Source organism: Peromyscus eremicus, chromosome 15, assembly GCF_949786415.1.
Source record: "Peromyscus eremicus chromosome 15, PerEre_H2_v1, whole genome shotgun sequence".
Classification (NCBI taxonomy): Eukaryota; Metazoa; Chordata; class Mammalia; order Rodentia; family Cricetidae; genus Peromyscus; species Peromyscus eremicus.
Window position 1 is genome coordinate 34,306,594 of NC_081431.1, and position 27,685 is coordinate 34,334,278.

The 27,685-nt window shown below is 39.0% G+C and overlaps 1 protein-coding gene across 5 annotated transcripts in view; it reads left to right on the plus strand.

Annotated features, from left to right (window-relative positions):
* Nucleotides 1–27,685, plus strand: part of Rabgap1l (RAB GTPase activating protein 1 like) — a 577,981-nt gene that overhangs the window by 465,937 nt on the left and 84,359 nt on the right. Inside the window, exons 1-2 of one of the 5 annotated variants that reach the window (XM_059281250.1) lie at nucleotides 12,734–12,934; nucleotides 13,991–14,726. The exons of the other annotated variants lie outside the window; for them this stretch is intronic. Of the exons in view, the coding sequence (XP_059137233.1) occupies nucleotides 14,616–14,726 (111 nt within the window). The 5' untranslated portion in view covers nucleotides 12,734–12,934; nucleotides 13,991–14,615. Of the gene's footprint in view, nucleotides 1–12,733; nucleotides 12,935–13,990; nucleotides 14,727–27,685 lie in introns of those variants that run through there. 5 annotated transcript variants of the gene reach the window in all.

A 27,685-nucleotide genomic window follows, 5' to 3' on the forward strand; every position in this document is an offset into this window, starting at 1 on the left:
ATCTACTCTGACAATTTCAATATACAATGTAGTTCCATTGATAATCACCATACTGTACTTTACATCCTCAGAATTTAACCATTCAGACTAGTATGATGGCACATGCCTATAATCTTAGCACTTGGGATGTAGGAGCAGACTACGTCATAACTGAGAGTGTGTGCCCTTTGACCAATATCTTCCTATTGACTCCTGCCCTCAAAACCTGGCAACCAGACTTCCATGAATTTGACATTCTTACATTATACATGTAACTGATATCAGATAGTATTTTTTCTTTGTGGTAGCTTACTTCATTTAGCATAATGTCCTCCAGGGTCATCTAGTTTTTTTCAAATGGCAGTTTTCTTTTTTAATGGATTAATGTCCCATTTACATATATAAACATATACCACATGTCCTGCATGCAGCCACCCATTAACTGACAATCAACTTGATTCTTGGCTGTTGTGAATAATGTTTCAATGAACTTAGAAGTGTGGATATCCCTTCAAGATACTGAGTTCATGGGGCACAGGTGGGGAGCATGTCTTTAATGCTAGCACTGGGGAGGTAGATCTTTGTGAGAGTTCAAGTCCAGCCTAGTCTACACAGTAAGTTGTAGGCTAGCCAATGCTAAATAGTGAGACTTTGTCTCAAAAATAAATAAATAAATAAAACGACAAAAACAAAACCCTACCAAGTAAAGGATGCTGACTTCCTCAGGGATGGGATTGCGAGACCAAAGAACATTTCTCTTAATACCTTTTTTGAGAAACCTTCATGCTGTTTTCCATGATTGTGAAGATTTACATCCCAGCAGTGTATAAGGCTCATTTTCCCCATACCCTCACCACCACTCGTCCTTTTTTGTTGTTTTTTGAGACTCACCATGTAGCTTTGACTGTCCTGGACCTCAGAAGTTCTCCTGCCTTTGTCTCTGAGTGTTGGGAGATGCACTGGCTATCCTTTTTTTTTTTTTTTTTTTTTTTTTTCATAGAAGCTGTTTTAACTTTAACAACAGTAGTTGTAGATTTTGACTTCCATTTCTCTGGTGATTCACTGTTCTTTTGGAAGGTTTCCATGCAGATTCTTTGCCATTTTTCCATTTGAGTTATTCTGTTTGTGTGCTTGTTGACTATTGAATTATACACATTTCTAATGTATTTTGATTAATAACCTCCCATTAGATACATGATTTGAAAATATTTTTCCCATTCCCTTACTTCCTTTCATCTTGTTAATTATTTCTCTTGCTGTGTAGAAACTTTCTAGTTGGGTGTGGTCCCATTATTATTATTATTTTTACTTTGTGTTATACAGAAAAAAGGCAGGGGGGTGCAGAACCAGTATGAAGAACTTCATCACAATGTTTTCTGTCACAAGCTTTGTGACTCACGAATTTTACTATAACCTTTAATCCATTTCAAACTAGTTTTTATGGATTATTTTATTTTATGTATATGGGCATTTTGCCTGCATATATGTATGTGTACCATGTACGTGTCTGATGCCCAGAGAGTTCAGAAGAAGGTGTCAGATTCCCTGGAACTGGAGATACAGACAGTTGTCAGATACCATGTGCATGGTGGGAACTGAACCTTTTCCTCTGCAAAAGCAGCAATGTTCTTGACCAGTGAGCCATCTCTCCATCACCTCAAGTTAATTTTTATGATGGTATGCAAGTCTACATTTACTCTCTTACACATGTATGTTTAGTTTTCCTAGCACTTATTGGAAGGAACTGTCCTTCCCCATTGTGTACTCTTTCTGCTCTTATCAAAGACTAAAGATACAGTAGTTCCTGTGCTATATTATGGAGCTATAGCTGGATCTTCATTTACAATAGTATTTTTAGTTAATTTATTTATTTTACATGTGGGTTTTTGTTGTTGCTGTTGTTGTTGCTTTGCCTACATGTATTTCTGTATACCACATGTCTGTTGCCCAAACAGGCCAGAAGAGGATGTCACATATCCTGGGACTGCAGTTATTGACAGTTATAAGTCACCTTGTGGGTGCTAGGATCAAACATGGGTGCCCTGGAATAGCAGGCAGTGCTCTTAACTGCTGAGCCATCCCTACAGACCCAGTATTTTTTAAGTACAAACCAAGCCTGTAGCATACACTGAAACTGATACATTTGAGAAGCAATCCGTGGAGATGGTGGTCAGTAGTAGTAATTATAGTGTCTTGATCTAAGTTAGTTTGAGGTATTCAATATAACCAGGCTTTGAGAATAAGGTGTTATGATCACTATTTCAATAAAATTATAATCTTGATTTGCTGAAGAAGCATCTCATTTGCTACCAGCAGAAAACCTCATGCTTAGCTACTCTAGCTAAAGCCACTAAACTTACAACCTAATTTCTAAGTTAATGCTTTGTTCTTTTCTGCTATTCCTTACCTTTTCATTCAGTTTGTCTTTTCTGGGAAGCCTGATAATTCCATGCACTTTAGTCCTTTAGAAGGGAATGTTGCTTACCAACCACTAAAATGACTAATAGATCTGTACCATTGGTAGAGTCTTAGAAGACTTCTTTACATGAAATTTATATATTTACTGTGTGTTAAACATCAAAACCAAGAGGAAATCGTTTGACTTTTAATTTCTTCTAATTTCTGATTTTTATTAGTAGCTAATTTATAGGTAGATTATTTGTATCAAACCAAAACAAACCAAAAGGAAGCATATAAAATGTGAGCATCTCTTTTCTCCCCTCTGCCTTGCTTTCCATCATTCCTAAGAGTATAGCCTCAGTGGGAGTATGCTGAGTAAGGAAACACTAATTCATTATGAATAGGATTCTGTAGTTTTTCCTTCAAGTGCTAAGCTGCTTTGTTGTTAGAAGACATATATTAAAGTATTAGGAGAAGGAATTAGTGACTACATTGAAGTAATGGCTGTTCCTTGTAATGGCTGTTTTGGGGTATTTGATTTAACAGAAGTATCTTAGTGTTTAGAGCTTAGGCAGTGGTGGTGCTATTACTGCATATTCTTTCAGGCCCCAAGGAGCCAGAGCATGTTTACCTGTTAAAGGGTCAGGTCCTCCTACTGTTTCCTACAAAGCATAAGCATTATCTAAATCTTAATTCTGTTTTCCTCATTCTGCTTCTATTCAGTTGCCCAGCAGTAAAAACAAGATCTTATCAAGTTTGCTCACTGCTCCCTTTGTCTTCTTCGATTTTTGTGAAGTTAAATATGGCTAGTATGGAGATATTAAATAGATCTATTAAATATTAAATAGGGCTAGTATCGAAATATTAAGTAGAGTGCAATCTCTATCCATAGTGCTAAGAGGTCTCCTCAAAAGACACGAGTCTGTGTTTGCAAAGAGAACTTTTGATTTGAAATGAAGCTCCTTCACAGAATGGCTGCTTCACAATTGTATTTTACAATTCAGGTGATTGTATTCAAGTGATTCAAGTATTTATACCTTATTTTCTTTAATAGGAAAAGCTCCTGGGATATCATTTTGCGTAGTAGTTAATTACCCTCAACACATATCAGAGGTGGGTTTTTTTTTTATTAATGGAATGTCTTCTGTAAGACATTATCCTAACACACAAAAAAGTGTGTGCTTTTTAAAGCAATATTAAATTATTGGTAGCTCTGGTAATTTTAAATAATAGAATAGTTTATCTACAATTAGCTAGTATAGGACTCATTTATAAACTGCAATCTTTAAGACCACAAAACTGTGTGCACATCTCATTTATATTGTCAACCCTGTATAAAAGAATAATGTAGGCTAGTTGGAGTTAATTTTAAAGACATATTATCTGATAGAGATGCAATATATGAGCTGGGAGTGTAAATCAGTGATAGAATGTTTGCCTAGTGTGCATGAAGTCTTTGGTATGATACCCAGCTCTGAAAAAAATAAAGAAAAGAAAAGAAAAGAAAAGAAAAGAAAAATACGGTGCCTAAGAGTTTACAACAAAAATAATTTTTAGGGGATATTTATGTTTAAAAGAGAGGGACAAAGATTTACTTATTAAAAGATAAATAGATGTGTTAACCTACTAATGCTCAAACAGTTTAAACTTCCTTTTTGTGGTCTCTATATATATCTGTATATGTTCCAGCATTGGGTATCATGGATTATAATCCCAGTACTTGGGAAATGGAGGTAGGAGAACCAGAAATTCAAAGCCAGCCTTAGGTACTTTGGGTACTTGTGTACATGTAGTGCATATACTCAGGCAGGCGCGTGTGTGTGCGCACACACACACACACACACACACACACACACACACACACACACAAAAGCTAAAAAATATATCTTTAAACAATATGTATATATTTTTTTCTTAGCCAATTAGGCAATTGACTGACATTTTGTTGTTTGTTTTGGTTTTTGATTTTTTTTTTTTTTTTTGAGACAGAGTTTTTCTGTGTAGTCCTGGCTGTCCTGGAACTAGTTCTGGGGCTGGAGAGATGGCTCAGAGGTTAAGAACACTGGCTGCTCTTCCAGAAGTCCTGAGTTCAATTCCCAGCAGCCACATGGTGGCTCTCAACCATCTATAATGAGATCTGGTGCCCTCTTCTGGCATGTAGGCATACATGCAGGCAGAACACTGTATACGTAATTAATAAATATTAAAAAAAAAAGGGGGGGGGGGGTCTTGAACCAGGCTGGCCTTGAACTCAGAGATCTGCCTGCCTTTTGTTTGTTTGTTTTGTTTTTGCTTTGTTCTGTTTTAACACTACCAACAGTCCATTCAGAGAATCCACTGCAATCATAACACTTTCTACTACAACAGACTGATGGCATATGTTCATCAGTAACTTGAGAGGAAATGGATAGCTTGTCTGCTGCCCTTTTTTTTTTTTTTTTGTACTTGGCAATGCCATATAAATAACACTATTGGACAGGTGTTTTCAGTTCACATTTTAAGTATATAATGATATAGCAAGAGCCAAATAATAAGAGAAGAGAAATAGACAAATGCAGTTTTAGAAATGCAAACATTTGTTTCAAGAAGTAGACTATTAGCCGGGCGGTGGTAGCGCACGCCTTTAATCCTAGCACTTGGGAGGCAGAGCCAGGCAGATCTCTGTGAGTTCGAGGCCAGCCTGGTCTCCAAAGCGAGTTCCAGGAAAGGCGCAAAGCTACACAGAGAAACCCTGTCTCGAAAAACCAAAAAAAAAAAAAACAAAAAAAGAAGTAGACTATTGAAAAATGAATTGAGGGCAGAAGAGCTAGCTCAGCAGTTAAGTGCACTTGTTGCTCTTGCAGAGGGCCCAGGTTCAGTTCCCAGTACCTATATGGTGGTTCCAATGCCATCCATAATTCCAGTTCCAGGGGATCCAGTGCCATCTTCTGACCTCTGCAGGCACCAAGCACACATGTAGTGCACATGCATATATGCAGGCAAAATGCTTATATATAAAATAAAAGCAACAAATATTAATTTTTTTTCTAAAACAGGATTTCTTTATGTAACAGCCCTGGGCTGTCCTGGAACTCACTTTGTAGACCAGTTTGGCAGAGATCCGCCTGCCTCTGCCTCCTCAGTGCTGGGATTAAAGGCGTGTGCCACCATACCCAGCTTAAAAATTATTTTTAAATGAATTGAAACAAACAGTAGGGACTAGAGAGATGGCTTAGTAATTAAGAGCACTAGCTACTCTTCCAGTGGATCTGGGTTCAATTCCCAGTACCCACATAGCAGCTCACAGCCATCTGTAACTCTGGTTTCAGGGGATCTGTTACCCTCTTCTGGCCTCTGTGGGCACTAGGCATGTATGTGATGCATACATACACACACACACACACAAATCACATTCAAAAACTTTGATTTTTAAAAAGAGATTTAATAATAATAATAATAATAACAACAATAAAAAAGACAAAAAATAAAACATGCAAACAAAAAAATCTGGCATGATGGTGTGTGCTGTTAATACCTGCACTCTGTAGGCAGTGTCAGGAAGCCTGCCAGCCCAGCTGATCTATATAGCAAGTTCTAGGCCAAGGCTACATGGTGAAACCCTGTCTCAAGAACAAAACAAAATGAAACAAAAAAAGAACAAACAAAAAACAAGTACAAATTGAATGTACCTGTCTTCTTCCGTCTTGTGATGAACCTGATATAGACAGGAAAAAGCCCTGAGCTTTTCTGTCATACTTCAGTTTTCGTTCTGACTCTGACTTACTAATGATATGACCTCAAATGCCTCTTAAAGTGAGGATAATGAAACCAGCCTCATGAATTGTGTGACAATGAGCAGAGTCCATGTCACTGGATTTTGCCAGGCCCACAGTTAAGTATGTTTTTCTTCTCCCTTCCCTCTAGGCACCCCTAACCCAAACTCCTTGTTGTCTCAGAAAAGGAGTGAATTAATAGTTTTGTTATTCTGTTAGGCTTCAGGATAAGTTGAGATGCTAAACTATCTCACAGGATGTTTCTTCTGACTCTGAGATACAAATGAACAGTGGAAAGCCTTATTACAATACAATTATAAAGAAGGATGATTTATTTCCACATGATAGCCCATAGTAATGGTGTTTTGTTGATCAGGTTATAACAGATGAATATCATTATGCAGCAGATGCTTTCTTTGTTCCCTGTTCTTGTCACAATTGCTCAATTTAATAAAAAGTAATTGATTAAACTCTGTTAGTCTTGTAGGCAGGAAACTAGAGAAGATAAGGAACAATGGGAGACTGATTCTCACTGCACTGTTACCTTCCATCACCTCTTATGTGTGTCAGTCATTGCTAACAGGGTTCATGTCAGTCATCAGAATGCTCTCTAATACTGCAGTGGCTACAAGAGTACATTTCCCAAGGAGAACTGGTATAGGATTGCTATACAACACTTTTTTTTTCTTTATTCTTTGTGTCTTTCACATCATGCCTCCCGATTCCACCCATACCCCCCACACACACCTCCAAAACCTAAAACAAAATAAAATTTAAGAGAAAAAAGGGTGGGGAGGAACAAGGGGAAAATCTCATCATGGAAGCTGCAGTATGACACAGTGAGTCACATAGTAAACCCCTTTATCCATACATCTTTATATGCAGGCATTCATGGCAAAGAATCATTGGGGCCTTGGTAGTTGCAGGATTGGTCAGCCCTCCAGCTCTCCTGTCTTTCCCACCAGGGTAGGCTCTCCAGCATTTCCCTGGATAGTTCACCCCTTGTAGCAATGAGCAAGGGGTGGTGCCAATTCTCCTGACTTTCACATCCTCATGGTTGGATCTCCTACACCTACATCTTCAGGGCCAGCTCTACTGTTTTGCCCAGGCAAGGTGTAGGGGCCACTCTCTGAAGTGCTACAGCTGATGAGGGGCAGGAACAGCTCTCCTGTTCTTAGGACCTCCTGGGCAGCTCTTCTACCTGCCTCAGGTGTTGATGCAAGGAGGCATCTCTCCCCCATCGATGCCACCATAAGAAAGATGCATAATAATAGCTCTGCCATGCTTACAGCTTCAGGGCTGGCTCATCCACACCTCTACCAACAGGGTTGACTTTATTGTACTGCCCAGGTGAAGTGTATACAACATTTTTTTTGTCTTCTTGGGTGTTTTTCTTTGTTTAAGTTTTAAAATTAATTTCTAAAAATTATATTAATTGTATTAATGGATAAAATGTGATGTTTCGATACACATATACATTGAATGTTGTTTTTATTTTGTTTTGAAATTCTGATCTCACTATAGCTGGTCTGGCTTTGATTCCAGATCCAGCTAACCTAGAACTCACTATGTAGACCAGGAAGGTCTTGAACTCATGGAGCTAGGTCTACCTGCTTCTGCTCCCTGGGTGATGAGATTAAAGGTGTGCACCACTATAGCCAGATACATTGTATAATTTCTAAATCAAGTTAAATATGTGATCTTAAATATTTATCATTTCTTTTTTAAATTTTATTTTATTTTTTATGTATATGGGTATTTTGATTGCATGCTACCTACACAGAGGCCAAAGGAAGGCGTTGGATCCCCAGGAACTAGAGTTACAGATATGAACCTCCATGTGGATGCTGGGGATTGAACCCAGGCTCTTTGGAGGAGTAACCAGTGGTAACTGCTGAGCCATCTCTCCAGTCTCCATTTATCATTCTTTTATGGTGATAATATTTGAAATCTTTACTCTAGCTTTTTGAAATACATGGTAGATAATTATCTATTGTCACTTGTTGTATAGTAGCACCCAGTACCTCTACTTTTTACCTTACTTAGTGCCCATTGAACAACCTTTCCCAAACCCTCTTGACTCCTGTCCCCATTCTAATAACCACCATTCTCCTCTCAGCTTTCACGAGATCAGATTTTGTAGATTTAACATACAAGTAAAATCACATGGTACTTTGTCTTTCTGTGCCTGGCTTATTTATTTAGCCTGCTGATATCTAGTTCCTGCTTTGTGATCACAAATAACAGATTTATTTCTTTTTATGGCTGATTAGTATTCCATTGTACCTATGTTCTCCATTTTCTTTATTCACTCATCAGTTGATGGACACTTATGTTGATTCCATTCTTGGCTATTGTGAATAGTGCTGTGATAAGCGTCCTTGTTTGCTCTTTTCTCTCAACATTGCTTTTGCTATTCAGGAACGTGTGTGTGTGTGTGTGTGTGTGTGTGTGTGTGTGTGTGTGTTTGCATACACATCTAGAATTGTTTTTGTCTAGTTCTTTATAGAATGCCATTTGTATCTTCATAGAAATTATGAACATTGAATCTGGAAATCTCTTTGAGTAGTATGAACATTTAACAATGTTTATTCCTCTAACAAGAGAGCTAGATGTCTTCAATTTTTTCATCATTGTTTTAGAGTTTTCATTATAGAGCTCTTTCCTTCTTTGGTTAACTTTATTCCTAGATGTTTTATTTTATTGTATAATAGTATCCTGGCAGAATGTCTATTTCTGTGATAAAAACATGTGACCAAAAGCAACTTGGGGAGGAAAAGATTTATTTCAACTTACACTGCAAGGCCACACTCCATTACAAAGGGAAGTCAAGGAAGGGACTCAAGGCAGGAACCCAGAAGCAGGAACTGAAGCCCAGGCCATGGAGGAATGCTGCTTACTGGCTTGCTCCTTCATGTCATACTTGGTCTTATTTCTCATACAACCCAAGACTACCTGCTTGGGGTAGCACCTTCCACAATGGGCTGGGCTCTCCTACATCAATCATTAATCAAGAAAATGACCAACAGGCTTTGCCTTCAGGCCAGTCTTATGGAGGGCATTCTCTCATTTGAGGTTCTCTCTTCCCAGATGACTCTAACTTGTGTCCATTTGACAAAAAACTAGCCAGCACACGTAGTTACCATAAATGAGATAACTTTCTTAATTTCTATTGAGCATAACTCACTATTGGTATTTATAGCAATACTATTAATTTATATATTTTGTTTGTCTTGGGGGTTTTGTTTAGAAAGGGAGCCATCCAAGCTGCAAGAAAGCCAGAGACCAGTGAGCACCCAATGAAGCCCCGTGTCCCCTAGCCCAACCCTTCCAGTCTTGTCAGAAAAAACTGATGCAGTACAACACTGAAAATGGTTTGTTTTGGCTGCTAGTAAAGCATATTAAATCACTGAATGCTTTTAGAAACTAAGGTAAAGTCATTTGTAAGTAGAATTCAGTTGTCAAAGGGCTATGGTGGGTCTGAAATAACCTTCATTTGGAATAATAGCAAATATCAGTGAATGCCTAGGGTCACTTAGCACATTTGTTGTGGTTAGGTCAAGTTTAATTTGGATGTATTTGCTGTGGATTTTAGTGTTTTAATTGGTTAGGGACGTTCTTTCCTCCTCTGGACTCACCCTTTCATTGTGGTAAGATGCAAATGAGGCAGTAGAGTATCCAGTGAGCTTGTCAGGCAGGTATTTATGTCCGCTGGTTTTCTTTTCTCACTAATGCTGCGGAGTTGGTTTTCTATGTTTGCTGAGGTTTTAGATTTGCTTAGCAGTTGCTAGCAAAGATAGGAAAGATAATGAGCTGAATGGCTGGAATTCAACACAAGAATAATGGTTTTCTTTATCTTTGCATAATGTTAAAGAGAACTAAGGTTTCTCTTCCCTTTGTCCTTGTAGTTTTCCACTGGGTGTCAGTGGACTCCTTGAAATTTTTAGTACTCTAGGAAGCTCTTTTGTTTCTTTCTAGCATTTCTCATTCACATTGTTTGTATCTTTTGTTCTAGACTTGCAGCACTTGGGATGTGCAATGTGCGCTCCTAAGTATAGATAGAAATACTGGGTTTTGGTGATTAACAAAAGAACTCATCATTTTACCTCTCTTTCTATATCAGCCCTGTGGCATTTTATGTTGGGAGATCCTTAACATTAAATCCTGAACACCTAATCCATGTTTATACCCTGTTGAAACCAAGTGTGGGGGTGCGCTTGAAAGTGGGGTGAGAGTCACTAGGCAGGAGCAGCGGTTCCTTCAGGGCTTTGCCTGTGCGCACGAGCACTCAAACCTCTGCCCTCTGGGCTGTATTTCTGCCTGGGTGATTTTGCTCTCCTTTCGGTGGGACCTGACTTTATGGCTGTCATGATGAGCGTGGTCAGCAGGTAGAACCTGAGACACGGAAGTCTTTGCAGCCACTCTCATGAGGGGAGAGGACTTCCCTGTGAGCTGGGATCATTTCTAGTGCGTTTGCTTCTTGGTGGAAAACAAAGGGCTGTTTTCACATAGAACTCTTGCTGGGCTGTGTTTGGAGAGAACACAGACTAGAAAAGGGTCATCATGTTCAGGGTTCTCCTAATTTTCATTTTGGCTCTTCCTGATTCTAAATGGGACATTTCAAAATAGATGTTCTTGGAAGGCCAGGATATGTTATTTAACTCAAACTTATTTAGTAGGAAACAAGTGTGGCTTTGTTTAAAAAGTATAGTTTTAGAAAGATGACTTGGGGATAACAGCCTCTAGAACAAATTATCCCCCTCAGTGTACCATCTTCAAACAGCATTTAAAACCATGGCAGGAAACCATTCCAGATTTAAATCTGTGTATATGCATGTGCATGTAGAAACATCTGTACATACATGTGGGCAAGTGATTATGAAAGTAGAAAGGACTGTGAGGAGGAGGGAAATTTTAAGGGAGAGGGAAGGAAGGAGAAAAAGGAGGATAATGGAATAGTGTGACATGAAAGCAAACAGTGGGAAGAAAAGAGACCAGCAAAAGCTGGGCAGGGGTGGTGTGGTTGGCAGTGGGGGAGGGGCGTGATAAAAAAAAACATAATGATATGTATATTGAAAGCCATAATGAAAACCATTTTTTTGTGCATTAATTTTTTTAAAAAGTTTGGTGATTAAATTTTAATCTTTTAAAAAATATCAAAACATCTGGAAAAACTTTCAAATTATATTTTAGTTACTCTGGTTCTAAGCAGAAAGACTCTGAACATGTCAAAATTGCTTTTTCATTAAATCTCCTTTTCATGGTAAGAAGACTTGATATTAGAAAATCTCAAGTTAGCTACACATAGCAACTCTGGGGACTTTCTTAAAACGTAGATTTCATGTTACCCTTCACTTTTACTCTGATACAGATTAAGAGGGCATTCTCTCTTGAAATTCCCCACTTAGCCCATTTAGTGGAAGAAAACAAGACACAGTGCTTTTGCTTTCCTTTACTGGGGAAACCACTAATCTAGTCCACCCCTCTCACTTTACATGACCAAGAGGAAACTGAAACCTAGGTAAGTTTAAATGACTTGCACTGGGACAGACAGCTAGCTGGCTCCAGTTGGAACTGGGGACTTGGGTTTGCCTGGAGAGCCTTGGTTTCTGCTCCCTGTAGATACACAGCGTTGCTAAGCGGTGGTGTCCTCCGCACTTGCCATAGCCTTTGGTCACAGGTAATTCTCTACCCCACTGCATTTCTCCCAGTCAGTGGCATGCTGTGACGTTCAGAGCTGTAGAAACTCAGGAGAGGATCCAGTGGATTTCAGTCCCCAGTGGGCAGGTGGATGTGTGACAAGGATGTCTTGTGAAAGTAAAAGGTTAGATAGAAACATGACAGTGAACAAAAGCTACTGAGGTTTGGGAGGGTGTTAGCAGAACTCCTTAGAGACAGTAGAAAATGTATGGGAAAAGAGAAAAAAATCAGTATAGGAACATGCTTCTTCTAGCATCATTGGTTCTTAAAGAGAATGCTTTTTGTTTATGTAAAGAAAAACTTAGTTTCCTCCCAAGACCTGGAATGTGTATTTTAAGAAATATTTAAGAACAGCAAAATAAAATAAAGAAGAAGGAGGAGGGGGAAGAGGAGGTTAGAAATCCTAGTTGGTTGTTGCTCAAGAAAATCTAAGCACTAAGGTGGAAATGGAAGAAATTTTTGATTTAGAAATGAAATGTCAGTAATACTCTAGCCTTTGTAGCTATTAGAAGATTCTTCAAGGAAGTAAGTTAAGACCTTATTGAATTGTTTATCTGAGAAAACCACCTTTCATTTATGTAAAGTTAAAACTATTTTACAACCTTTGGTTGTTTTTCTAAATCTACTTTTGAATGCATATTGATACCCTGGATTTTATTGATTTAATATGCAGCACCTTTAAGGTGCTGTGCTCTGTTGTTTTCCCTGTGTGCTTTTTTTCTTGGGATTTAAGTGTTCTTACCCAAGAAGATTACCTATTGTTTCTCTAAAAGTGCTCTCGCTGGGCACAGAAGGGACTGCTCAAATGAGGTTATAATTCCTGTTTGCCCCTGGGCGGTTGCCAGCAGGAAGAAAGGCATGATGGGAAGTAGTTTGGTTACCTTTCACAACAGGTGTCTTTGTCAGCGCACCTATTCAGATCTCAGAGCGTGGAAGCACTGAGTCACTGCAGAAAGGAAAGTACGAAAGCAGTTGCTCAGCCTTTCACATCTAGAGAGCTGCGCTGCAAGATAAATCTCAAGTCTTCTGGCGCTAATGAATGCATGAAGAGGTTCACAGTAGCTTTCAAAATACTTCTGAAAAGATAAAAAGGAATTTAAAAGGTATGAACTGCCCAGATAATTTATGATGCCTTGAGTCCTGATTATCATTTAATTTTTACTTGGCTAGTCATCTTTAAGATAAATATACTGGGAAATTCTTAATGAAAATAATGCTCTAAATACAAAGCTGCATTGTGGGGGGGAAATGAAGTAGAAATGCTTTACTGGCTCCTGTAAGGGTCAAACACAGCTTGAAGCTGTTTTAATCATGAGAATTTATTTAAGATATTGCATTTTCTGTGTAAGTAAGCCTATTAGACTTGGTCGTTTCCTAGCCAGGGAAGTTTGCCCCTCTGTGAACAAGAGCTTTTAATACAGAATGCTTACAGAAGTTGCAGAACTTCCCTAGTCATATTTAAATGGCACAAGATACCAGTAATCATGCTAATCTATGGAAGATGAAAATTTTTAGGGAAAATAGACACTACATTTCATTCTGAGTTTTATTTACCCAATTTCTCACAAGCCAGTGAATTTAGATAACATAATCCTGGTATTGGTGATGAATCTTAAAGACTCCAACACACAGCAGTATTTCGTTATTTTAAAGAGACATCACCAAACTGATGTCCAGTACTAACAAAAATACTTCTCAGTGTTGTAGTGCCGTTAACAGTTGGCAGCTACAGGAATTGGGCAGCAGGTTTTGGAGGAACTGTACCTGTCGTCTTTGTCCAGTAAATGGAATAAGCATGTGTTATACATCTTGGGGCTTTAGGGAACTTTTCTTCTTGACACATAAAGCCTATCTTTTTTACTATCTCCAGCTGTCCTCCAAAAACCACTTGTGGTAACTAAGGAACAGATAGTTTGTGACTGTCAGCTGGTTTGAGTAATTAAAAGAAACCTCTAACTTTAAATATAAAAAGAGGAAGAATATTTACTAAGGGGGAGAAAAACAGTTTATAAATGAGAGACCCTCATATTTCTTCCAGAATTACATCAGATATTTGTATTTTTTTAGTAGCAGAAAGGAAAATTATTATCATCTGGTATTATTGTCCCAAATGAATTGTTGCATTTTTATATTTTGGTACTTTTTTTTCTTTTTAACAGAAATACTCAGGGGAAAAGGATTCTTTATTCCCTCTTCAGACTTCAGGAGATAAATTTTAACTGCACCAAGAGTTCTATAAATTCTGAGAAATAATAATAGTCATCTTTTTATTTTCTAAGAATAAGAAAAAATAAGCACTGATTTCTTTAAGAAAAAATCTACTTTTTTCCATGAAGAATCTTCATGTAAATAACAATGAAGTAAGAAGATGAAGTATTTGAAAATATTTTAATTACCAAGGACCTAACATAAACTTCTGTTTTGGGGGAGTTTCATATAGGATATTTCTAGTTAGGAAACTTCTCTTTATTTCTGTTTTTTGAAGTTTAAAGATTTCCCAAACCCAAATTTCTCCTCCATGTGCTGTGTTGAGAATGCAGAAGGTGTTTATGGTGTATACTTCCTGCATAGATAAGAGACCATCTCGAGTTTTCCACTAGGGGTGAATTGCTAGGCAAGCCTGCCCTAGCAGCTGCCTTGTCTTTTTTTCCTTCTCTTTTTCTCTCTGGATTTTGACACTCAGCCCCTGGATCTCAGGTGGGTGTGTGCACTGGCACTGAGCTGCCGTAGGAGTTTTTCCCTGGATAGTCTGGTCTGGAGCTGTAAGGAGCAGCAGCTGGCAAGATGATGGAAGAAATCTCCATTATGGTAGCCTATGACGCCCATGTTTTCAGCCAGCTGCATGATGAAGACTTCCTCACTAGCCTGGTGGCCATCAGCAAACCCAGGTCCATGGTAGGTGGCTCCTTGCACACTACACTGGGGCTCCTCTTTCTGTAACATGATGGTCACATTCCATAGTGAGAGAGGGGTAGTTCCTGTAAAGTAAAGAGAAGCGCCACTGTTGACTTTGTGTTACAGGCTACAGCAAGGTCTACAGGCTTTCAGTGGTTTTGTTGAATAAATAAACACTGTTATATGTCAATAGTATGTTAGCTTTTGGGTCTTAAATTATCTCCAAGGAGAAGTAGAACAAATTGACTTCTTGGAGAAGTTTATTGTGATTTAATATTTGTAAGAAGGTTTTATTTTTTTATCTTTCTGTTTATTGTCTTAGTGTGTGCATTCTGGCATGATAGAAAAATATGCTTTTACAGTGTTTGCTGTTCCGTCTTTTCAGTGGGTAGTAAGGCTCACACAGGGATTTGTGTCTCGCAAGCAGATTCTCCTAACTGTGCCTGTGCCTGCTTTCTTTGCTATGTTTAGCAATGCATGGCAGCAACAGAATAAAAAGTTACCTAACAGTTAGGTCTCGCCAGTGTGAAAACCCACTTCTCTATTTTAAGGCACGGGAATACTAAAAGTACAACTCGGCAGGTTTGTTTGTTTGTTTGTTTGTTTGTTTTTCCAAGTAGTAAATTACCATGAAAAAGATAATGGGTCAAATTCTGGATTGACTCCAAGAGACTTAAAGGTCTTATCAACCAGATGTAATGTTTCAACATTGTTTAGCTGCTGATCTGAGTAAAGTATTTAAAAAAAAAAAAATTAGGATAATGGAGGAGGAGGGAGGAATTGGCTACTGATTAGTTATTTAATGATATTAATGGGTTTATTTAACTTTTGTAAGACAATATGATTATTTTAAAATAGTAACTTAGATATAATTGAAGAATCATGAAAAAATTCTAGAGGACCCAGTAGAGGGATTGGTGTTATGGGAGAAAGCTGGCGTTGTTAGCATCTAGGTGAGAGTGCATAGAGCTTCACTAGACTCTCCTTTTCCATCATGTTTTCTAGCTGCATCTTAAAAAGTAGGTGGATGAAAGCAAAAACAAAACCATAATATACTTCTGGGGATGTTTATTAAGAGAATGATCTGGCCAATTGCTTGTTTTATTTATTAATTTTATTTTAAATATTTATTAATTTTCTTTTTAGATTATTTTATTTTATGTAAGTGTTCTGTCTGCATGTATGTCTGTATACCATGTATGTATGTATGTGCCTGGTACTCAGGGAAGTCAGAAGAAGGCACCGGACTCCCTGGAACTAGCGTTATGGACAGCTATGAGGAAACATGTGGGTGCTGGGAATCAAGCCTGGGTCCTCGGGGAAAAAAACAACAAATGCTCTTAACCATTGAGCCATCTTTCCAGCCCTACAATTTCTCTTTTTATAATTATATACATTTTGTGAACTTTATTGCCTACTGAAATATATATGCCAAGTCAAGATAAAGTCCTAGAGCCAGGCAGATCTGTGAGTTCGAGGCCAGCCTGGTCTACAGAGCGAGATCCAGGACAGGCACCAACTGTCTACACAGAGAAACCCTGTCTCGAAACAACAACAACAACAAAAAGACTCTTCAAACACTTAAAGAAGTTCTCCAGACCAAAGGGGAGAAGAAACAAAAACAGATGTGAGCAGTGGGTGTAGCTCAGCCACAGAGTACCTGCTGGTCATGTTAACCACCTTGGCTTTGATTGTTAGCACCACAAAGACAAGCAAGCAAACAGTCCAGCAGAGTGTAAGTGGAGAGGACAGAGGAGCTGAAGAAATAACAGCTCCTGAGTCATAGGGAGCATCTCACTGCTCAACAAAACTGGACATTGTATTCATGTGTTTGGAGGGAGGGCAGGATATGCAGGGAGAGTAAAAATGGAAATGTGAAGGACTGCATGATTGAATCTAAATGCACTTTTCAAGAATCACTTCCACGTGTAGGGAATTTATGGATATTTGATGTAGAATTTGGTCACTGATACAGAAAACTTGATATAAAAGGCATAGAATATTGCTTTCTATATCAAAATCTTAAATAAAAATTTCATTTTAACCAGACATGTTAGCACATGACTTTAATGCCAGTACTCAGGAGGCAGAGACAGGCTTCAGTGTAAGTTCAAGGCCAGCCTCATATACACAGGAGGTTCTAGTACAGCAGGGCTACACAGTGAGACCCTGTCTCAAAAATAAAAATTACATTTAATTTATTTTGTGGGGGGGCTGGGATGCATGTAAAGATCAGAGGACCACTTTGGGGAGCCACTTTTCTCCCTCTTCCCTGTAGGCTCTGGGGATCTAAGTCAGGTCATCAGATTTGGAGGCAAGTGACTTGACACACTGAGCATTTTGCCAGCCCCATACTAAACTTTTAAATAGTTTAGATATTGAGGTACTTGTTATGTAACTTCTTGAAAACATTTAGATTCCTTTCTCAGGTGTGGAATTTAAGATAATCTTTTGGAGGTAATGGCTGATTTTGGTTTGTCTGGAAAACCTAGAATAAAATTATTCTGGGACACACTGTTCACCATTTGATCTGGTTTACATTCCATATTGATTTTTTTGTTTGTTTGCTTGAGATGAACCTTCAAAATCATGTGAAAGAAGTCATTAGACTTTCTATAGTATGAAGCAAAATGCCTCCAGTTTGAGTCACTACTGCACTGGGAGGAGGTGAGACTCTCCAGCTGGGCTGACCTTTGAAAGAGATTTAGATACTTAATACAGGATCAGGGCTTTCTCTATGGTTGGGTTTTGTTTCATAAGGGGAAATATGTTGATTCCTTGAATGGTAAAAACATATGATTCTAAGGTATGGACACTGAACTTTATTTAGAAGGGTGCACACACACACACGTGGAGGTCAGAAGGTAACCTACACTAGTCAGCTTTCTTCTTTCATTATGTGGGTCCCAAGAATCAAACCCAAGCTGTCAAGAGTTGGCGACAGGCACCTTCACCCACTGAGCCATCTTACTAGCCATGAAGGGTTTTTTTTCTTTTAATAAAAACATAAATAAATTGATATGTGAGATGAAAATTTGGAATTTAACTGGTGTGTACTTAGAGACAAAAACCATACCACTGCTACCCCTCATGTGTATACATACAAGTCGTAACTTAGCAGGGATGCTCACAGAAACACTTGAGAGACTCCGAAGGCTGCCCAGGCCCTCTCCCTTTGAATAGAGTGGCCAGCCTCTTTCGCCTCTGCCTTTTTCAGTTCTTTTGCAGGCTTTTCCTTTTTGATTCGGTCTTGCTGTACTGCCAGGTTGCCCTTGAACTCTTGGGCTCAAGTAGGTTAGTTAGCCTCTCAGTTGCTGGAACTGCCTATGTGTACCACTACTGTGTCCACCCTCAGTAATTTATAACTGCCTATGTAACTGTAAATGAAGAGGAAAGCTATACCTGGTACACTTATTGTATTACAGGGAAGGCTTTGAATATACATTTAAATTCAAAATGCACAATCTCATGTTTAAACAGTGAATAAGCCTAATAACTAATGCATACCCAGCAGGCCCAAATATTTCAGGTTAAGTGCCAATTTATATTCTGCTCAATTATTTCAACTTCCTAATTTATTGAGTGGCCATGAAAGGAATATTGCTTTCAGATGTATGTTAATAAGAGCTAATATGTAGAGTGGTTTAATGTTTGGTTTTTGATTTTTGTTGTTGTTGTTTTGTTTTGTTTTGGTTTTGGTTTTTCAAGACATGGTTTCTCTCTGTCATTTTGGTGCCTGTCCTGGATCTCACTCTGCAAACTAGGCTGGCCTCAAACTCACAGATCCGCCTGGCTCTGCCTCCTGAGTGCTGGGATTAAAAGCATGTACCACCGCCTGGCTTAATGTTTGTTTGTTTGTTTGTTTTTCTTTTTTTTTCTTTTTTGGTTTTTTGAGACAGGGTTTCTCTGTGTAGCTTTGTGCCTTTCCTGGAACTCACTTGGTAGACCATGCTGGCCTCGAACTCACAGAGATCCGCCTGGCTCTGCCTCCCGAGTGCTGGGATTAAAGGCATGCGCCACCACTGCCCTGGCATGTTTGTTTTAATATAATGTTCTAGGCACAAGTAGACTATCCACCCTTCAAAGTTCCCTCCCCCCAGTCTTATAAGAGAAGGGACCAAAGTCAATATTTATGAGACTACATTAGATTCTATAGATAGAATCAACTAGAGCAGTGGTTCTCAACATATCAGATATCCTGTGTATCAGATATTTACATTAAAATTCATAATAGTAGCAAAATTATAGTTATGAAGTAGCAAACAAATAATTTTATGGTTGGGGGTCACCACAACATGAGGAACTGTATTAAAGGGTCACAGCGTTAGGTTGAGAACCAGTGACCTAGAGAATAATTGCCACCTTTGAACAGTGAGGAAGAAGCCTCCAAAGGAAGGCTGGAATAGTAGGTTTGGATGTGGAGGCAGACCAGATGTGTGCTAGGCAAGGAAGGGCTAGTACCTTTGTGAACAAGGGGCAGCTTGTGCAAAGTCTGAAAGGCTGGTGACTGCATACGGTACTTTATTTTGAGGAAGGAAGATGGAGATGAAGCTCAAGATGCCCTGGAGCTCTCTGTGTTATCTAGGCTGACCTTGAACTTGCAGCAATCCTCCCACTCCAACCTCCTGAGTGCTAGGATTACAGGTGTGAGCCACCATAACAGACTTTGTTAAGGTACTTTGAAGTTACATGATCTTTTGGGCTGAGGAGTTAACTTAGCCAGTAAAGGATCTGCTGTACAAGCAAGAGGACCTGAGTTCAGTCCCCAGCAATTATATAAAAAGGTAAGCATGATGGGATACACTTACAATCCCAGCACTGGGGGCAGATAAGAGGATCTTGTCTAATTGACAAGAACCTAACTTGCAAGCTCCAGGTCCTAGTGAGAGACCTTGTCTCAAAAGACAAGTGGACAGCTCCTGTGGAACAACACCTGGGGTTGACATTGACCTCTGGACTCTATTTGAACCCTCATACAGGAACACACACACATAGTTTAAAAATTTATTTTAAAGTTACTTGGGAGCCAGGTGGTGGTGGCCCAGGCCTTTAATCCCAGCACTAGGGAGGCAAAGGCAGACTAATCTCTGAATTTGAGACAAGCCTGGTCTATTGAGTGAGTTCCAGATTAGCTAGGGATACACAGAGAAACCCTGTCTCAAAAAAAAGAAAAAAAGAAAAGAAAAGAAAAGAAAAGAAAAGAAAAGAAAGAAAGAAAGAAAGAAAGAAAGAAAGAAAGAAAGAAAGAAAGAAAGAAAGAACAGTTACTGGGTGTCAGTTCAAGATTTAGATCTGCTACTTACCAGGAATATACTGAATTTCTCTAAGCCTCAGTTTCCTTGTGGGAGAAATGGGAAACATCCTCACTGGATTTCTGTGAAAATCAAAGAAGAACACTTGTAAAGAACTTAGCACAGTGAGAGCTCTTACCAATTACCCCCTTCTGAAAGATGGTGTTATTCTGAGTTTCTGAAAGAGGTCTAAAGTCGGAGTGAGCTGAACACAAGAGGTGCCCTGGGGAAGTAGAAGGAGAAGGCGCGTATGATGGGGAAAGGGACTGTTGCTTTGCCCTGCTTGACTAGGGTATCAGTTCTACAGGAAAATGGAAGCTTTCTACCCTGAAGATTGCATAGAAGGTCTGATACTTGAACTCAGAATGGTTGGAAGGCAATGTGGAACCAATAGTGGGGAGTGTGTATGAGCCCTTGTCTGCTGAGCAGATAGGCTTACTTCTATAAGCAATAAGCTGGCAAAAATGGGCAGGCAAGGCCACATGGCCCGAGGGGGGAATGCGAAGGGCGATAGAAAAATGCAGGTGAAAATGGTTGACAAATGTCTGGAGCATTCTTGACAGTGGCAGCATGAGTCAGTAAGTAGTCTACACTTGTTCACTAGTTCCTGCAGTGGATAGATAGTCATATAACTACTTAGGAAGATAGAATTGCTCCATATGAGAAGAGTAACTGGTTGGAATAGGTAGAAATTACTACAAGATTGTCATGGTGTTAGAATAGGAAAGTTAGATATTGTCCTAATTTGTTTTCTATTGTGATAAACACCACGACCAAAAGCAACTTGTGAAGAAAAGGTCTTATTTCAGCTTACAGTAACACTCCATCATTGAGGAAAGCCAGGCAGGAGCTCAAGGCAGAAACCTGCAGGCAAGAACTGGAGCAGAAGCCATGGAAGAATTTTACTTACTGGCTTGTTTTCAAGGCCTTGCTTGCTCAGCCTGTTTTTTTTTTTAGTACTACCTGGGACCACCTGCCCAGAAGTGGCTCTCCGCATAGTGGCCTGGGCCTTCCCTCCTCCATCATTAATCAAGGATATGCTGCATACACTTGCCTACCAACCATTCTGATGGAGGCATTTTCTCAATTGAGGTTCCCTCACCTAGCTTGTGTCAAGGTGAAAAAACAAAACAAACAAACAAACAAAAACCCCAAAAACTAACAAACACAGATATCAAGAATATCAAAAGGAAAAGGTGACCCATTTTGGCTTTACCACATCCTACATCTACATCTTGAAATTTAATATCATTCTGTCTCTGAAGGAGACTTGATTGACCAGTGGTTAACCTTGACCTTTAACAAAAGCCACTTAACCATGTAACACAGGCTATTCTATCTTGGCACTGGATAGATATTCTTAACTGACAGTTACCAAAATAGTACAGGAACAGCAACGGAAGGGACCTCTTACGGGGAACTAAAGTTTCTCTGTTCTATAGATGGAAGATGAGGATAAGTATTCTGCAGTTTCTTCCCCCTTAGTGGTTTGGCACATGGATTACATCAAGCAAGCCAAATTTTAAAAAAAAAAAAAAAAGTCATAGTAATTCCATATACCAGAGATGAGGAAAATAATAAAATCAATGCAGTTGCTTCTAAATCATCACTGAATAAACATCTCAAATATTGACTAGAATCAAACATTATAAAGCCAATTAAGGTTCTTCTATACTTAAATTGTTTACTGAACATGCTCTATTCTTATTATCATTTAGCATATTCTTGACTTGGCACCTTTTATCAATTTCAAATTAGTCCAGGGAACCAAATCTTTCTTCATTTGATTTATCAATTTTGATAAGTTAAGGTTCTTAGGATTCTAACAGTAGAATCCTGTATTATTTGAAACAAGAAAGGTAATTTATTGCATGGACACTAGGGTGTGTCCTTGAAATGCAAAGGCAAACTTTGAGCTAGGCAGCAAGGCTGGGCCTGGTCTCGTGCTGGCAGGCATTCTCCATCTCTTGCCATCTAATTAACTTCTTCCTTTGCATCCCCTTTATTTATTCTCCGTCCCTGGGTTTTCTAGCTTCCTCATTCCTGGGGCACAATACTGCTGTCATGCAGCACCTAGATTTATAATTCCATCATAGACTGTGAATAATGTTGCTGCCTTTGGCTCACAGATCTATGTACTTTGGGAGAAAAACCAATTCAGTAGCTTTAGGTAAATTGCGGTGATACAGAATTGAACTCATGAATGCATGATTGGACATAGCAGTGTTATTCCCAATAGCTCCAGTCTAGACACAATCTAAAGATCCATCATGTGGTGAATGTCTAAACACACAGTGGTATATCCATACAGTGGACTATAAATAACAATTATAAGAAAATGAAATAATGATACTTGCTATAATATAGATGAAATTGACAAACATGAAACTAATAAAAGGATCCAGTTGCAAAGGACTAAATAATGGATGAATGCTGACGTTGGACATGAGATTTTGAAACTAGCTAGTGAAGCTATATGGTGGACTATTCTGTATATTTTGTGTATATTTAAAATTCTTCATCATAATTTTTTAAAAGTTCCTAGTTACTTTTGTTGATATTTCCACAACACGGACTCTATTTCAGCTTTCACCTGCCATTAATCATTTTGCTGCATATGACTTTCTTAGCTATTTTCTTTCTCCTTTTCCTTGACCTGGCCTGTAACATCCTCACAAAGCACATACACAGAGTGTACTGTGCTCTCATCTCAGCAAAGGAGACATTCCTGCCCTGCCAGCTCACTTTCTTTTTCTCAACATTGGCTTCCCTCAGCTTCCTCTTTCACTGACCATCTACTCCCCCTTTAGTCCAGACAAGGCTAGCTTGTAGTTTGGTTGTCTGTTTACATTTGTTAGGAGCTCTGCGGTTTTCCTTTGTGTTCCTGAAAGGCATCCCACATAGTATCTTCTACATCTTAGCTTCCATGTAAGCTTCCTTCTTGGGCACAATGAAACCAGGCTTTCTTTTTATATGCATATACTTTTTATATGTTTATACTTTGGAGGAGTGTGTATTTATTTATTTAATAGGATTTTTATTATTTTATTTTATTTTCATTTGAGATAGAGTCTAACTGTATAGTCCTGGCTGGACAGGAACTCACTTTGTAGATCAGACTAGACTCTAACTCACAGAGATCTGCCCAGTTCTGCCTCCCGAGTGCTAGGATTAAAGATGTGCACCGCCACACCCTGCTCTAATAGGATTTTATAGACATCTAGTTCATTGTGCACATATGAACAAACCTCATAGTTTTGATCCCTTCCCTCCTTGTGCTCAGTTACCCTAACAGTCTGTGGTAGGTGCTTTAGGTGACAATTCTTATTTATATTTGGTAACCACCAGAGAGAGAGTTGTCATCACTGCCTAGTGGATAAGATGGAGACTTTGGGAAGTTAAATAACTCTCCTCCAAGATCCCATAGGGAGGAGGAAGTAGCTGAGACTGGAGAAGAGCCTGGCTTGTTACACTCCTGAGCCTCTGTAGACAGTCCTAAACTTGCTTGCTTTCTTCTTGACCCTAAGTCAAGAATTTTCTTTTGACAGTGGGGATTGGAAGCAGGCAGGAAACAGAAACACTAGAGGTGTCATCTTCACTGCTATTTTTTTGGCTGGCTATGACTGTCGTACCTGGGGAAGGTTTCTAGGGAGTGGACTGCCAACACCACCGAGATTGGCATTGGAAGGAAGATTCCATAACTTGAAAACTAGCTGTTTTTCCGATATGGAGTGAATTAAAATAGGAATGGCAGACGTTAAACGTGGAGTCAGAAGACATTGTTGGAAGTTACTGTGTAAAGACTGCTTGCCTGCAGGGCAAGATGATTTCCGTTAGGGAGTTTTCATTGGGAGTATCTTAATCTGCTCAGTCTGCAGCCAGAGTACCTTAGACTGGGTGAGGGTGACTTCCCTCAGTTCTAGAGTCTGAAAGTTGAGGTCAGGGTGCTGGTCCTGTGGGACTCCAAGTGCGGACCCTCCTCCTGTTCACAGATGATTGTTTTCTTGTAGTTTAGCATGGCAGAGGGCACCGAAAGAGCAAGCCTGCTTATGATTCTTCCTGTGAGAGAATAACCACCCTCTCAGGACTTAATTATCTCCCAAAGGCCCCATGACCAAATCCTGTGAAGAATAGAATATCAGCATAGAAATTGGTGGGGCATATTTGGTCCACAGTGCACATTCTTATGAAATTTCAGAGCAGTAAGGGATACACTGTCTTGAAGACTTAGGAACATGGATGAAGGGTTACTTACAGGAGTATGGGTGACCTGAAACAGTTATCACCATGAAGTCTCACCCCATTATAGATGATGACCTCATGGAAGTTACATCATGGAATCCCTAAACTATCTCCTATTACAATGGAATGGTTATTTACTGCTATCTGGGATAGTGAGAAATGGTCTTTATGTACTTACAAAAGGGATGAGGTGAATTTGTAAGTTAATTCCAAATATCCTCTCATAGAGGGATATGTTACAGGGATAGTTCATGTGAAATATGCAGTGCACTTATTTTTATTAATCTATTTCATAAGTTTGTACTCCCGATGGGTGAAAACACTCTAGGATTTTTATTGTTGTGCATTGGCCACTGACATTTTTATTTAGTTTGTTCATCAACTAAACATTCATTGATCTATTACTGTGTGCTAGCTACATTATGTTCTTGGCACAGAAGATCTAGATATGCAAAACAGTGCATGGTAACTATTGTGAATCTTAGAGTGGGAAAGGCAAGACACAAACATGAGCCAGTAATACTGTTCACCAGGCTTCACATTGAGTAGTGTCAGTAAGGGAGGGTCCTGCTCCTGACATCTGAGATCTGAACAACATCTATGGGGAAATTAGGAAAATGTACTTCAAATAGGGGAAACTTGGAGATAGCCCTATAAGTGGCAGAACCAGGAAGTCAGTGTGGTTAGAGCATGAGTCAGGGGCAGCCTGGTAAGAAATGAAGTTGGGTAGGAAATAAGAGGTCAGGCTGTAATGTAGGGCTGTGTAAACTAGATGGAGTAGTCAGGTTTTATTTCTTTTACATCACATTGTATTTTAAAATCAAATGACTCAGATTTTAGGAGTGGTTAACAGAAATTTAAAATTATGGTTAAATTATTAGAGAAGACAGTATTGTGTCAAAAACTCACTGCAGAGCTCAAGCTCAATATCAAATTGCAGTATTAAAAGTCAATGCAAGGATTGTATGCTGCCTTAGAAATAGGATTCTCAGCACAACAAAGATAACTCTGTACCACTGATTGTAATGTCTACATTCAGATTTCTTACAGGCTGAAAATGTGGTAGAAGCCCACTTTTATTTTTTAATTCTTCATTTTTTAAAATTAAATTATCTGGGGTCTGGAGAGATGCTTTTTAAAAAAAATAAATTATCTGGGGGCCTGGAGAGATACTAAGTGCTAAGATGCTCAGCAGCTAAGAGCACTCCTGTTCTTCCAGAGTTCGCTTCTCAGTACTTATGTAGGGAGGCCCCAACAACTCTAGTTCCAGGGCACCTAACCCCTTCTCTGACCTCTAAGGGTGGCTGCTCGCACATAGCATATACTCACACAAACATGCTGGGGTGGTTTGAATGAGAATGGCCCCCACAGGCTCAGATATTTGACTACTTAGCCCAAATTGGTGGACCAGTTTAGGAAGGATAAGGAGGTGTGATCTTGTTGGAGGAGGTGTATTGCTGAGGGCCCACACCTACTTTTGATGTTTCAAAAGCCTGTATCATTGCCAGTTAGCTCTCTCTGCCTTCTGCTTGTTGATAAGGATGCCAGCTTTCAGCTGCAGCTCCAACATGGTGCCTGCCTGCTTGTTGCCATTTTCTCTACCATGATAGCCATGGACTCTAACCCTCTAAAGTGTAAACAAAGGCCCTAATAAACTCTTCCTTTTATAAGTTGCCTTGGTTATGGTGTCTCTTCATAGCAAGAGAAAATTAACTACGACACACATATATACATATAAAAAACAAGCAAATATTTAAAATTAAGTTATTTTAAGTGGTACATTAAAACAAAATGTGCATATTTTGGGGGTATCATGCAATGTTTTGATACATACAAATGTTGTAGAATGCCTAAATTGATTAAACATATCTATTTCCTTAAAAATTTATCATTTCTTTGTGGTCAAGAACATTCAGAGTCCTTTATTTTATTTCTTAAGATAAAACAAACAAACACAGAGACTTAAGTAGTCCAGGTTTATCCTGAACTCAACATAGCAGAGTATGGATTTGAACTACTGATTCTCCTACATGCATATCCCAAGTACTAGGATTATAGTTCTGACCCAGCTTTTCTACCTTAAAAAATATATATAATACATTACTATTCTCTGTAATCACCATACTATACAATAGCGCCCAGAATTTGTTTTCCTAACTATAAAACAGTTGCCATTGATCAACTATTCCCCATTCTTCTCTACCCTGTAAATTTCCCCAGTCTGTGGTAACTAGTTCTGGCTGACCTGGAACTCACTGTGTAAACCAGGCTGCCTTGAACTCACAGAGATACACCTGCCTCTGCCTCCCAAGTGCTGGTATTAAAGTCATGCACTGTTATGCCCTGTGGAAAGTCAGGCCGGGCTGTGGTGGTGCACGCCTTTAATCCCAGCACTCGGGAGGCAGAGCCAGGCGGATCTCTGTGAGTTCCAGGCCAGCCTGGGCTACAGAGTGAGTTCCAGGAAAGGCACCAAAGCTACACTGAGAAACCCTGTCTCAAAAAAACAAACAAACAACAACGGAAAAAAAAAGAAAGAAAGAAAGAAAGCAGTTTCAGATTCTCCCTATGAATGTAATCAGTGACCGCTTTTATTTTGGCATAGTCCAGTTCCATCTCTATTGTCATAAATTGTAGTATTTCTTCCTCCTCTCCTTTTTTTTTGTTGTTGTTGTTTTGTTTGTTAATGAGTGAATACACTCCTTTGGCATATAATCTGCATTTCTCTATCCATTTAGCTGTTGGTGGACACCTAGGTTGTTTTCGTTCCTCGCTCTCAGAACAGCTATCTCTGGAGATGATTTTACCTTGAATATATATCCAGTATATAACCAGTAGTGGGATTGCTGAATCATATAGGAGTTCTGTTTTTATCTTTTGAAGAATTTTTATATTGTTTTCCACAGAGCCTGTGCCAGCCTACATTCTACCAGCAGTAAGGTTTCTATTTACTCAACTTCTTCTTCAGTATTTGTTCCTGTATTTTCTTGTAATGGTCATTCTTCCCAAAGCAAGGTTGATATCTTACTGTGACTTTAATATCAACTTCCCTGATGATTTAACGATATTTAGTACATTTTATGTAACTGTTCTAAAACAGAACCTCTCATCCTACACAGTCAGGACTGTAGTTGTTTGGTCTAAAGCAGTGGTTCTCAACCTTCCTAATTCTGCCATCTTTTAATACAGTTCCTCATGTAGTGACCCCCCCCAGCATAAAATTATTTTTGTTGTTGCTTCATAATTGTAAATTTGTTACTGTTATTAATTGTAATATAAATACTTTTGGAGATAGAGGTTGGGCAGAGGGGTTGCAACCCACAGGTTGAGAACCTCTGGTCTAAAGAAAAAGTTGAGCATAAAGTAGTACACACTATATCTATTTTTTTTTTTTGGCTGGGGGTGGGAGGGCTTCTTGACAGGGTTTCT